Source organism: Miniopterus natalensis, chromosome 13 (assembly GCF_054644295.1).
Source record: "Miniopterus natalensis isolate mMinNat1 chromosome 13, mMinNat1.hap1, whole genome shotgun sequence".
NCBI lineage: Eukaryota > Metazoa > Chordata > Mammalia > Chiroptera > Miniopteridae > Miniopterus > Miniopterus natalensis.
Window position 1 is genome coordinate 34,337,895 of NC_142093.1, and position 14,072 is coordinate 34,351,966.

Below are 14,072 nucleotides of genomic sequence, written 5' to 3' on the forward strand. Positions count from 1 at the left end.
AATAGTAATAATTTTTCCTCCTGCAAAACTAGAAATAGGCTTATCATAATATAGGTATATTTGCACATAACTATAAATTCCTTAAGCTTCTTAAAAAAGAAACATAAAACATCTATGCTATCTATGTACTTACACCAGAGGTTCTCAAAGTGTCTGGGGGCATCTAGGAGTCAGAGACTCAGAGACTCAGAGAATCTGTGAGGTAAAAACCATTTTCATAACAATACTAAGATGTTATTATGTTTTTCATTCTCTCTTGATTGAACACTGGAGATTTTTAGATGACTTGTGATGATGTCATCATTCTGAAGGCTAATGGAATGTATGTTTGTATATTCTTGTGTTTTAAGTTTTTCTTAGTTTTAATTTCTAACATGGTATATACTGACAGGTACAATTTGCATAAATAAAAGCTCTTTGGGGTCAATTATTTTTAAGAGCATAAAGGGGTACTGTGACCAGAACATTTGAGAACTATTAAACAAATGCAATCTTTTCTTCCAAGCACTCCTTTCTCACTCTCACCGGTAGAGATTTAGGCACATGTCTCTGTACATGAGTGGGTAACACTTTATCTTGCCCTTTTATGATTTTTATGTGCCTGTTGCTCCTGCCATCTTAGAATCTAAAGGATACAAGTAGGAGGAAAAGCATATTAAAGTGCCTTACTTTAAACATGCTCTTGGGCAAAAGTATAAACTAAGTAAACTTCAAACTTTCAAGTTATAAAATTTCTGCTTTCTCCCTAAGATATGTCTGAAAAACTTACGGAAACAAAACAGGGACAGATAGAGCAAAAATGACTGGGGCTGATTAAGTGACATTTTTCTGAAGATACCCTCCCAGTATAATTGAGAATTCTTTGGAAAACACTGCTTCTTTTAATAACCTACAGGGAATGGGAAGCAAACAAACAATGAAAGTGATTATCTATGAGGGAAATAATAGAACACCTCAGACTCTGCTTTTGTTAAAATAACACATTTTATCACAAATAATTTATATACTTTTTTCTCTAGTTTGATTTTTATTCTCTAAGTTCTGTCTTTGGAAAGCTTTCAGACTAAAACCCGTTTTTGAAGAAGGTACATAATTTGTCAATGCAACTAATATATAATTACTTCTGTATAGGGTTTCTATCATCTTTGAAATCATCCCTCCCTCCCCTTAGGAAGTAAATATTAATTATTTGGGCAATCTGACGATTTTATTAATTTTTTTTCTAAACTCTGAAGGATTTGATTTGTTAGACAACTATGAAAAAGTCACAACACCTTTAAGCAAAGCCAAATAATTTATATAAATCATTACCTTAGATAACAGCTTGTCAAATAAGCTATCCATTATCGCTACAAGCTTAGCTGATATTTCAGCTATGTGGTCGTGGTAGTCCTGTGATGAAAAATAACATTATATTTTAAAGCCCCCGGGGTACATCTAAAAAATACTTAATTCAGGAATTAAATTTATGAAACTCCAGTAGAAAATATATGAAAAAGTACCTTAGTGATATGATCAAAATGCCTAAGCATGCTATATTGCTTAGGATGCAGTCGGGCTTCAAAATGAGCCCGAATCACAGGAATGTAGTGCACAATTAACTGCAAACATCGTGAAGAAAGAGCTGAAGATCCGGTGGGTGGTAGATATCATGGAGAAACAAAAAAGGATATTAGTTGACTTTAAGTACCTATCAAATTAAGTAAAAAAGTCAATAATTTTATACAGACCCCAGTTTATTTCATAAATGAAGAATTCTGTGGCAGAAAGCAACATACTTCATTTTGTTTAAGAAAATCATTTGGTACTGAACAATGTAATGAACATGATGACTTCCCAAAGGGATTCAAGTTGTATTACTGGCATGAGGAACCACAACTGTTTCTCTTCTGACATTCAGATACTTTTCATAGCAAAGTACTCCTTACACAAAGCATCTTAACATTTTCCACAGTGGGGCAACTTCCAAATACCATACTTGTTAAAGTGGAAATTTCTCATAACATTTCCCCAGAAATTAATTTTTCAATTATGGTGATACATAAAAGAGCAAAGAAGCACTTGCTACTTTGATTAGAGCCACAAGGACATCTACTAAAAAGATAACGAGTATGGTAACATAATTTTAACACCTTAGCAAGTGAATTAAATTCAAGAATCCATACCCAAGTTTTTCGTAGTTATTGTTTTTAGTCCAACAACTTGCAGTGCACCAGCTCCGAGAACTAACTGACAACTTCTTGAATTGAAGTACTAACAAAGAAAGAAGAAAAAAAAATCCAACAATTTATTAAAAACTATTCTTCATATGCTAACGATGTGTTAACAGTTCTAAAAAATGCATTCCTCTTTCCTCTCATTCAATGACCAAATGAATTTTCTAGCAGGAGCAATTAGGATCTATTTATGTAATGACAAAAAAGGAGGGGAAGGATGTTCCTAAATGATAATATTTACTGTCAGAAAGTTGAGAAATTCTAAAAATCAATTGTTCAGAAATTAACCTTTAATTTGCATTCATAGAGCTACTTCAGTCATTTTCCTCAGTCATTCTTACTGGATAGTCCTATTTTCAAAAGGGTAACAAAATCTTTCTGGACTAAAATATGACAACTCAATTTTGGGAATGAATTAATTGATAGGTCAGACATTTGAAAAAAATGAAACCTTTTCTTTATGTTAGCAGTTAAAAACATCTGTTAATATGAAGTAGCAGAATAAAACTATCACCGTATTTTTATTTTACATCAATGGTTCTGAAAGAATGATTTAAGAAAAATCTCTAACCTTAGTGAGATGAATTTTGTAAAGTTCAGTGAATTCCTTCCATGCACATTTGAAACCAGTCCAGGTTTTTTGACCTAAGTGGCCTCAGTCATGTTCAGCACCTAACGAACAAATCACCTCCTGTCTACAATGTCATTAACAACTCTATGTGTGAATGAGGAATCACTAAGTGCAGAGTGAGAAGGAAGCAGACGGCCTTCTTCCAGTTACATGTGATTCAACCATAATTAAATGTCACAAAATTTAATGTCTTAAAGATAATTTAACCTTGAAATGTCTTAGAGTCTGAAGATAAGTCACACCCTAAAGAATTACTTCTTCCAACTATGTTTTCAAAACAGAGTAAAATCATACCTACCTTCAGTAAATCTGACAGACGAGTAAGCATGTCAGTAGTAACAGATGGGATATTATCCACACACTGGCAATATTCAAGGATAATTCTTATCAACAACAATACAGTTCTATAAGAAAAGAAAGATGATCCATTATGCAGTCAAAGCAAGAAAAATCAAACAATTTGGTACATAAAAATCAACAGTGATCTTGGTAACTGCTAAATTACGTGTTTTACCTACAAGTGCAGCAGAATAGGAACCCACTAGAGGCTCAGGCAAGAGAGATTCCTAGGGTGCAAAATTAAGGAGGCACTCAATTTCAGGATCTTGTAATTGCAGGGTCAGTACCTGCATGACATTGAGAATACCTCCTTAAATTTTGTGCTGTGGGCACATGACTCTCTGTGTAGCATCCTTATTAAGTAAGTGTCTTCTATAAAGCAGGTATTCTATTCTTTGTCCAATTCAAAAACACTGACAAAAAGGATACCCAGTGTTACTGATTATGTAGTAAGTCCTCAATTATAATTGTTGAATTAATGACAGGAAAATAGTCCAAATTTTCTCAGTGAGATCAAAGAGCAACTGTGGCTTCTAAGATCAACATATACCCTACGATGTTTATTGATAAATCATGTAGATGGAAAAAAAAGGGGTGGAGGTTCCTTTGGAAAGTAATCTCACAGGGTGATCTGATCATAAGTTCCTAACTGGCCAGGTCGTGGTGGGTAATCACGCCCCAGGCATAAAGGGTTATCTTTGCCTTAAGCAAGCCCTATTCATTGTTTCTGTGCATCTACGTTAACACACCTTTGATGTAAGCCTAACCACCCTAAAGAGAGCATAAAATCTTGTTAATTATCCTGTAATCCCATCCTCCTCCTTGCTTTCTCCCACCTACATATAATCTTCCTTTCCCTCTCTCCTTAATTTCAAATACATAAAAGAAGCTGCAAAACTGTTATTCTCTGGAGGATTTGAGATCTTGCTCCCTGGCATATGTCATCAGTTTCGCTCAAATAAACTCATATAAAAATTCTCTATAGGTTTGGACATTTCTTACATCAACAGTCACAAAAGGTTCTCCAAAGATGAGAAAGTCAGCTCATTAACAGGATATATCAGAAGTAGAAAAGAGAACTTTAAATTCTTTGGAATGTTTATTATTATTATTATTATTATTGATTTTAGAATAAGAGAGGAAGGGGGAAAGAAGGGAAGAGAGAGAGAGAAAGGGAGAGAGAGAGAACATCAATTTGTTGTTCCATTTATTTATGCATTTGTTGGTTGCTTCTTGTATGTGCCCTGCCTGGGGATCAAACCACCAACCTTGGTGCACTGGGAGGATGCTCTAACCAACCGTGCTACCCAGCCAGGGATCTTTGGTTTTAAATTGTTAACCCAAAATTTCCAATTCACATCAAGTGGGAATTAGAAGATCTATGTTTTAAATAATTTACTCAACTAATAAAGAAAAATGTGTCACTCACCCAACAACAGCATACTGTTGTCCCTCGACAATGAGAACTTCAGCTGGTTTCCTTTCTTCTGTAGCTAGGGAATAAAGCAAATAAACAAGAAAGACAAAGGTACAAAATGAAACAATGTTGCAGAAAAATTTAAACTAGGAAAAAAAACAATACGATAGTTCCTATTTAGGGCCTGAATCTGTCCCATTTCTGAAAATAAATATCTACTTCTTAGGAAGCAATTTCGTACAGAGTAAAGAAAGTATATTGAGTTTGAAATCAGAGAGATTTGGATTTGAGTTCCAGTACTGCCAATTACTGGGCACATGACCTTGGGCCAATTAATTAACTTATTTGAGTCTCAATATCTACATCAATTAAACATGGATAACAATATCTATCTTTCAGGGTTGTTGTTAACAACAGAGATAATGATTACAAACTATCTTCTAGGTCTGGCACATGGCAAATGATCAGTAAGTAGTAAAGCAAAAAATATATTAGTTTGGAAAGACAAAACTAACATTTCAACTGGTGGTCTTTTATTATAATTCTTAAAACGCAAGTTAATTCCTATATTCCATAGAAAGAGTATATACTTAATTTTCAAGATTTTAATCCAGAAGTTACTTTATTTTCGGCATATGGTAATTCTTATTATAAAACAAAATTCATCCTGTTGAGGTGAAAAGAAAGGTGGACTGGATTATTGTCCTGAATCAGCCAAATTAGATTAGCATGAGTAAGTCATCATGCTTCCCTAAGCTTCAAGTCCCCTTTGAGCTCTAAGACATTTGCGAATAATAAAGGGGCTATGTACAAGTTCAAAACAGAAAGTAACCCCACAGAGTGATCTGATCATAAAATCCAACCTGGGCAGGTCATGGTGGGTAGTCATGCCTCAGGCCTGTAACTTTCCTAGTAAAAGGTTGTCTTGACCTTAAGCAAAACCTGCCCATTGTTCTTGTACTTCTAGGTTAACATACCTTTGAAATGCCTCTTTTTGGAAACCACCCTCCAGACAGCACATAATCTTAACTATCCTATACTTTTCTTTCTCCCACCTTCATATAATCTTCTTTACATTCCTTCCTTAATTCCAAATGTATAAAAAAAAGTGCAAAACTGTCATTTACTAAAGCATTTGAGATCTTGCTTCTCACATGCCATCAGTTTGGCTCAAAAAAGCTCTTATAAAAAATCTCTACAGATTTAGACATTCTTACGTTACACATTAAATGTCTACTTCCTCACTTCTTTAAAGAAATTCAGTGTGATACACTTTCTAATCACAATTCACTCTATGTCAGAATAAATTTTTTGAGGACTGAGACTGTGTCTTAACCAATTCTCTACACTGCAGAGAAGAGGCATAGCACAGCAGTTAAGATAAAGGGCGCTAAAGTCAGTCTGTCTGAATCTGGATCTCAGCTCTGTCACTTCCTAGCTATGTAACCTTAGGCAAGTTGCTTAGCCTCTTTGTGCCTCAGTTCACATATTTGTTAATTGGGAATACTAACAGTGACTACATCATAGACCTGAAAATGAGATAACAATGTAAAGTGTTTAAAACAAAGCATCAATATTAACTGCTATCCATTAACTAACTTCATTTCCCCAATGCCTAGCCAAATAGCTAGTAACTCAATGAATGAATGGTGGATAAATAATAACCAAGGACCCTTAACTTGGTAAAAACTAGTAAAGTGTTAAAGGACTTCTAATAGCATATACTTTCTTCTCTCTGAGGAAAGAAAAAAAGACTGGAACCGAAGCACAGTATGTAGAGAAACTTCTACTGTTAGTATCCTTCAAACAGGAAATGAAAGTAAATAGTTTACTTTGCAGGAAAAAACACACAGTTAATTCACTCACATTATATCATTTTAATTAAAAAATCATTATGTTTACATGACAGTAGATTGTAAGACTGAGCTGTTCAGGGACAGAAAACTTGTCTTAGTCATCCAGTACAGTACCTCACACAATGGAAAGTCAATCAAATACAACTTAAACGAGTAGCAGATGAGTGATAAATCTTATAATTTTAAACTTGAGATTTAGAATAATCAGTGTTTTATTTTTTTCAGTTTTTGCTACCTGAATGCTTTTGCTTTGCTAATATCATAAAATCAATTTAAAAACTGACCACCACCAAACACTGTTCTCTACTAACAATGGTGACTAGACAACAGAAATCTACTTAATTGCCCCCATTCCTCTCTCTGTCCTATATAAATTAATCTATTTTACTCGTGTCTTTAACCCTTCTCTCTTGTCACAGTGGTAGAACAGACAGCCTTTCTCCTGAACTCTAGATTCAATTCCAGTGTGCTTCACAATCACTATGTCATTCTTATCCTAAATTAACCTTCTTCCTCTTTCTGTTAAGTATAAAAAAATAATTCATCTTTTCCTACCTTAAAACTCTTCACTCAACTCCCTGTGGATTATAGTAACAATCTCTAATTTCTCATATCTCTAGCTGTCACTTCATCATTCACTTTCCTTTCACAACCAAACTTACTGAAAAAGTACGCTACACTTGTCTACCCTTCCTTACCTTTCGAGTTACTTAGCACTGAACTACAATCTGACTCTATCACTCTACTGAATTAATAAGATTGCAAATGATCTACATGTCAAACTAGTGGTGACTATATATTTCACTCAATCTTTCTATTATAGTACAATTGTATTTTGTGCCAATGTAAAGTATATCATTTAAAAATAATTCTATGTAAAAATATTAAATTTTTATTAATAGCATAAAAAATGAAAATGTAACTACCTCCTCCATTAAATATATTCAAGGTCTTCATAGTTTCAAATCTTGTATTACAGGACAAGTTGTACATAAGTTCACATTACTGTCACATGACAAGTCCACTTTAGCCATTGTATCTCTTTCATATGAAACACAACCAGTATTTGATACCAATGACAATTCTCTTCTTGAAACCTTAATTTTTTTTACTTCTGTGTTCTTCTGGCCCTTCCTTCTTAGTCTCCTTCATAGTTTTCTTTTTCTATGGTTCTTTACATTTTGATTTTCTTTACTGCATCATACTACATTACTTGCTAATATACTGTGTTTAATGTGAATGCTAATATGTATTTTTTCATTAGACTTAACCCTTTTAAAGTACAATTATAACTGCTATCCCTGTTTTAGTGTCTGGCGCATAGAAAATGACTTGTGCTGAATGAATGACATGTCTCTAAACAATATGGTACAGTGGATAAGAACACAGCTATGAAATTATAGAAAGCTGGTTTCAAATCCCAGCTCATCACATTTATACAAAATTCCTTAACCCTTCAAAGCTTCATGCTTCCTCACTGTTAAACAATATAACAATAGTATCTTCAAAAGAGACTGCTGAGTTTTAAAACTGAAGTTTTAAAAAGAACCTGGTCCAGTGTCTTGCATATGATTAATCATCAATAAACATCTGAAATTATTATAAATTACCACAGATACTTTTCCAATCAACTACTTACTAACTAAGCAAGGAGTATTAGTTCTAGGCTTTTAAAGAGGCATTGTCAATGAAAGAAGTATTAAGTATTGTACAAAATGAACAATCAATATAAAATTCGAAGAGAGTATGTGAAAAAATACACATACCCCCTGTTTTTTTTTCAGGTAAAGCAATCTTTCCATCTGACAGAGAATCAACAAGATCCTGAAATTCTGCAGGAACATCAGCTTGCTTCCAGCGCTCATTGTCTAAGAGGAGGCTATTTAAAAGTAAAAAGAAAGATAAACTTTAATAATATTTTAATGCAACTGTCCTTGGTTGAAAAGAGCTGGGAAGACTTTTATTATGTATTTTAATAATAATAAAAACTACAAATAAGTTAAATTCAAGTAGAACTCATGCAATATAAGACACTGAGTTTGTAAACAGTAATGGCCATTAGCTATATCATTAGTACATAAGACTTAAAACTGCTGAATACCTTAATAAGTTGAAATCATTCATAAATAGTATGAATACTTTCAGAAAATATTTCTCTTTTTATATCTCTTAGCCTAACCAAGAAGAGCAATGAAACATAATTAACTTCACTTTGAGTGCAAAAGGAAAGGCAATATATTAAGGATCTTCCTGATGAATACTTTAATGGAAATAAACATTCTAACTTCACTTTGAAAAGCCAAGAAATGTAATTTTCATTCCAAATCTGCCTTTGATTACAAAGAAGAAAATTTGTCAGAAGTTTTAGTTGACCAATCAGTTAAGTTTCTTCTTTTAAATAGAATTGTACTTTGTAAAGAAAAGGGGAAAAATTAAGGACAGGATGGACATGGTAATGATACCTGAGCTTGGTTTTTCTCTCTTCATGAAACCTGTTTACAAATTTATTAGCTTGGCTCTGAAGTGCTCCAAGTAATGACATGCTTTTTCTTCCACAGATCTGTTCAGTGTCTAAAATGAATGTTTCCATTAATCTAGAAAGTGTTATGAATTCCGTAGAATTTAGCTTCTCAAGAAAGCCATCCTAAATTTTAGAGATAACACAAAAATCATGACAGACTATAACACCAAATATGGATATGCTATAAAACCACTCAGTTTAACAAGTGTTAATATGAATTATATTATTTTTATGATATATAGTTATATTAATTCATAAACATTATTTTGAAATCATTTTTAATGATTCTAATACTTTAGTCCCAGACATTGAACATAAAAGCTTAAGATGTCTAAATTTTATTCCAACCCATTTAAAATACAGTAGCTCAAATAAATTCACATTATATAAAAATCTCACAATACTGAAGTTGAACTAATTTTATTAATAAATTGTTTGACTAGTTATATACACATATATAAAACAGCATTATTAATTTCAAATTAAGGTATATTGCAAAATAAGTTTTTACTAAATCACTTATTTGAAAAGAATACCTGAATAAGCTTTCCTATTTCTCTTATTTGGATTATTTTAACATCTCCCTAATAGACCACACAAGTATGGTTAACCTTATTAAGTGTTAAAAATATGATATGCATTATGGGGAACATAGGCACATAAGCAGAGATATGATTCCAGAATTTCAAAATAATTACACTGTATATAAATTATCTAAAGCTTTATCAAAACAACTAACCTTTGCTCTTGACATGAGAAATTTGACAGCTCGATCATGGCATATATCTGAGGCACTATACAGTAACTCCTGGGTATTATTTGCCAGTTTTCCTAGTTCTAAGTCAGTTAATTTCATGTCCTCATTCACCCTGAAAATGATTAAAAATAGATTAAGTCAGGGAAAGTTGTGAACAAATTTTCTACATAGGTGACATTAAAAAAAACAAACACACAAAATGCTATAAAATTCACATTCAAGGAAAGTCTTTGATGTATCAAATACTTTTTTTTTGTGGTAAAGTATCACTTAAACAAGGCAAGACAATACAAATATAGTTTATCCTAATCTTACATAAGAATAATTTTCTCTTTCTATTAATATTTTTAATAGGTAAGTTCAGACACTGGTTGGAAATTTTGTGAAAACGACAGCCAAAAAAATTCTACTTAGGTACAAAATGGTAGCTGTAGTAGATTATCCACAGGTGTCTAGGATGACACAGTGGAAGGAGGAAAAGAGGAAGGAATGTTATTTCATGACAAACAGACCCTTTTTTTACTTATAATTATGAATGATTGTTAACATTCAGTTTAACTGAACTAACATCTTCTGAGCATTGACTGTGTTTAAATGCCTGGCACTGGAGGGGATATAATAGGTCACTGCCCTCAGGCAACTTAAAATTGAACAGGAGTTATTTATAAGATGTAATGCATTTTTTCCAATTTTGAAAAGAAAATAGGAGACTTTCACTCTTTATACATTTCCCCCTGGGGCACATGTAAAGATCACTGATTCCATGTCAACAATTCAGTTTACCATGAACCAAGTTAGTGGCTTAGCATCATTTTCTCCCTTTCAGTTGAATTAAAATAATTTTCAAAGATATTATAAAGAGGCTCTGATGTATATTAATGTAAGGCAAACCACTACTCTAACTGGTTTAAGTACGGTATTAAAGGAAGTTATTTCCTGCTATCCTTAAAAATTATAATTTAAATTTATTTACTAATGCTTTAAAATAATAGAGGTATTAATATTCTTAAAGTACTTCACAAACAGTAATTTGTTTGGTTCTCACATTCTGAGACAGGTATATAAATATCTACCTTATAGGTGAGGATACCGAATCTTTGAAAGTTTAAGTGACCTACCCAAAGTCACAAAGATGAAGAGGATGAGACTAGAATCCAGAATATGTCTAATTTTATTTCTAATCTGCTAAATTTCCTCTCCTCCAACATTTACTTCTACGTAGATGGTTCAGTGCTATTTCAATACCAGCTCCTACAAACTGCTTAAATTTCAAAGTTCAAATTTACTATTAAAATAAAATTTTATTTTCTGAAAGATTTCTAAAATCTGTCCCCCATGTAACAACAGAATGACTAAGAATTTGGAACTCTTGGTGATATGCTATCAATTCACAAAGATATAAAAAGAAAACAGCAAATAAAAACAACTCAAGTCTTTAAAAAGTAGGATGACAATTCAAAAAGTTGGGAAGTTTTTTAAAAAAAATCATTTATATAATTATTTGTAATTTTGCTTTTTAAAAAGATTTTTAATTTAAAGTTTAATTGGATCTTTTTCATGCTAATAGGGGGAAAACTCGTAAGTATGTTTCTGGGTATATATACAAAAGAAGTGAAAGCAGGATCTCAAAGGGTTTTGCACACCCATGTTTGAGTAGTAGCACCATTCACAACAGTCAAAAGATGGGAGCAACCCAGGAGTCTATGGACAAATAAATGGATAAACAAAATGTTGTCTATGCATACAATGGAATATTATTCAGCCTTAAAAAGGAAAGAAATTCTGACAGATGCTACAACATGGTTGAACCTTGATGACATTATGCTAAGTGAAATAAGCCAGACACAAGAGGACAAATACTGCATGATTCAGCTTATATGAAATACCTGGAGTAGTCCAACTCATAAATACAGAAAGTAGAAGGGTGGTTGCCAGGGGGTGGGTAGAGGAAGAAATGGGGAGTTGTTAGGTACAGAGTTCCACTTTTGCAAGATGAAAAAGTTCTAGAGATAGGTTGCACAGCATGAATGTATTTACCACTACTGGATTGTACACTTAAGAAATGGTTAAAATAGTAAATTTTATGTGTGGGTTTTTTTAACCACAACTTAAAATAACTTTTTTGTTTTTTTAAAAACCCACAAAATTTTCTATTCCTTTCCATTATTTTTCATTTCCTATTGCCTACCTGGGAAATTATTTACTCTTTTGTGCCCATATCTGCACATCTCTCTCTTACTTTGGTGTTTCTCTCTCTCTCTCTCTCTCTCTCTCTCTGTCTCTCTCCCTCCCCCACCAGCCCCCTCTCTCTCTATCCCTCCCATCTTCATCCCTCCCTCTCTCCCTTCGACTCTCTCTAAAAATCAATGGAAAAATTATCCTCAGGTGATGATTAACAAAAAATTAAAAATTAAAAAAAAAGAAATTAGCCTGAAGAAGAAAAAAATACTTTTATTAATATGTAGTTCAGAATTTGGGGGAATTTTCTTTTTGGTGAGGAATAAAGGTGATGTAAGCTGACTTTACGCTGTAAATGCAACCTTTATAAGCTCCTGAGCCATAAGTTGACTTATGTGAAAATGAACACAAGTACTGAATTCTTATTATTCTTAACAATAATTAAATCCAAACTATATTCTTGGACCAGAAAGACTTTATTGGCTTTGTTTTATTTTCATTCTTTCTATACAGATTATTGGGACAACTGGTGAATTCTAAATGCAGTTTGTGGATTAGATGGGAATAATGTATCAATGTTTCCTTGATTTTAATTGGTATGTTGTAGTTATTTAAGGGAGTGTTATTGTATTTAAGAAATATACACTGAAGTATTTGGGGATAATGGGGATCAAGTCTGCAATCTATTGCCAAATGATTCAGAAAAAATTAGCATAAGTGACAAAGAAGGAAAGAGAGGAAGGGAAGAGAAAAAGGGTGGGAGAAATAGGGCAATATGGTAAACTGTCAACAACTGGGGAGTCAAGGTGAAGAATATATGACAGTGTTTTGCACTATTCTGGAAACTCTTCTGTAAATTTGAAATTATTTCAAAATAAAAAGTTTAAAAAAGTAATGTTTAAAAAGACAGTGTGATCCACTTGGAAATTCATGTCTTTGAAAAATCAAAAATTGTAAATCAAACAGATCTTCACTGTATACAAAATACAAAGGTGACACAGAAGAAAAATAACCAGTGTAATACTGACCTGAATTTCAGGACAAGTTCTGCCACTAGTGACTTTAAGTCATCTAAGCTCTATGAAATGAGGGCATTTAATTAAATGGTTCCTTTCTAGCCTTAAAATTCTGCATTTCTCGATTACTTCCAAAGCTCACCTCCTTACTACTTTCCATACAATTCCAAAAAGATAAGTTTCATAAAATTTATTTTTGTTAAATTAAATTCCAACACCTAAGTTTACATGGTTTTCCAATAAGCTGAATAATTAATCTTATTGAAACCATTAATAAGATGATTCAAAATCTTGTTAAGTTGGCAGCAGTTACCATACTCACATAATATCTGCACCTCCTGGAGTAGCAGAGGATGATGTCTGCTCTTTGCTGGATGAAGAATCAGTAGTACATTCTGGTTCAGACACAGAATCACTGCTGCAGGGCTCACTATTTGGAGATGCATTTCTTTGAGAGGTAGTGTCAACTGCTACAGGTGTTAATTCACTCTCACTGAATGTATCACTTATAAACATGCCTCCATGGATTAAATAAGCCACCTCTGTGTCCAGTGAATTATCTCTTGCAGCATTCTTCTGTTGTGAAATTTCCTCCAATTCTCTAGTTCTTTGGTTTTTGTCAAGAACTGAGAGAACAACATTGTGAATAATTTTTAACGTTGCCTACAAGAAAACAGGATACATTTTTAAAGGATTTAAAATATCTTGCACCTAAAGTTCCAAAAGTGAATTCTGTGTATGTACTTTTGAACATCTTATAAATGAGTCAAGGTCATGCATGTATGAATTTCTACCAATCTTTTATTTTATTATGCTATAAAGGTGACTCATGAAAAAGAACAGCTCAAGAGAAATGGGTTCCCTAAAGCTTAGGAATAGACTTCTGTATTTTCATTGATTTTGTAAATGAAAATCTCCCCTAAATACATTGCAGATTTCTCTAACCTCTTAGATAGATTATACTAAACATAACCTGCCTGTCAGGGAATCATATTCATTGATGTGTTTGCTTAAAAGAAAAAATCCATATTCCTTACCATGTCTACCCTTATATCCATCTCTCTCTCATCTCATGCCTTTTTTCATTCATTCACCACTCTGCAGACATTCCGGTTCTCTTTCTACTTTTCTAAATTCTATT

At 32.9% G+C, this 14,072-nt stretch overlaps 1 protein-coding gene across 3 annotated transcripts in view; it reads right to left on the bottom strand.

The window, feature by feature from the left end:
* VPS54 (VPS54 subunit of GARP complex) overlaps positions 1 to 14,072 on the bottom strand; it is a 66,493-nt gene that overhangs the window by 16,461 nt on the left and 35,960 nt on the right. For 2 of the 3 annotated variants that reach the window (XM_016224200.2, XM_016224199.2), the window contains exons 11-19: positions 13,254 to 13,594; positions 9,720 to 9,849; positions 8,922 to 9,103; positions 8,226 to 8,338; positions 4,616 to 4,679; positions 3,146 to 3,251; positions 2,166 to 2,253; positions 1,503 to 1,624; positions 1,312 to 1,392 (exon numbers count right to left, since the gene is read on the bottom strand). In XM_016224200.2, the coding sequence (XP_016079686.2) occupies positions 1,312 to 1,392; positions 1,503 to 1,624; positions 2,166 to 2,253; positions 3,146 to 3,251; positions 4,616 to 4,679; positions 8,226 to 8,338; positions 8,922 to 9,103; positions 9,720 to 9,849; positions 13,254 to 13,594 (1,227 nt within the window). Of the gene's footprint in view, positions 1 to 1,311; positions 1,393 to 1,502; positions 1,625 to 2,165; positions 2,254 to 2,331; positions 2,889 to 3,145; positions 3,252 to 4,615; positions 4,680 to 8,225; positions 8,339 to 8,921; positions 9,104 to 9,719; positions 9,850 to 13,253; positions 13,595 to 14,072 lie in introns of those variants that run through there. The other variant, XM_016224201.2, reaches the window with a different exon arrangement.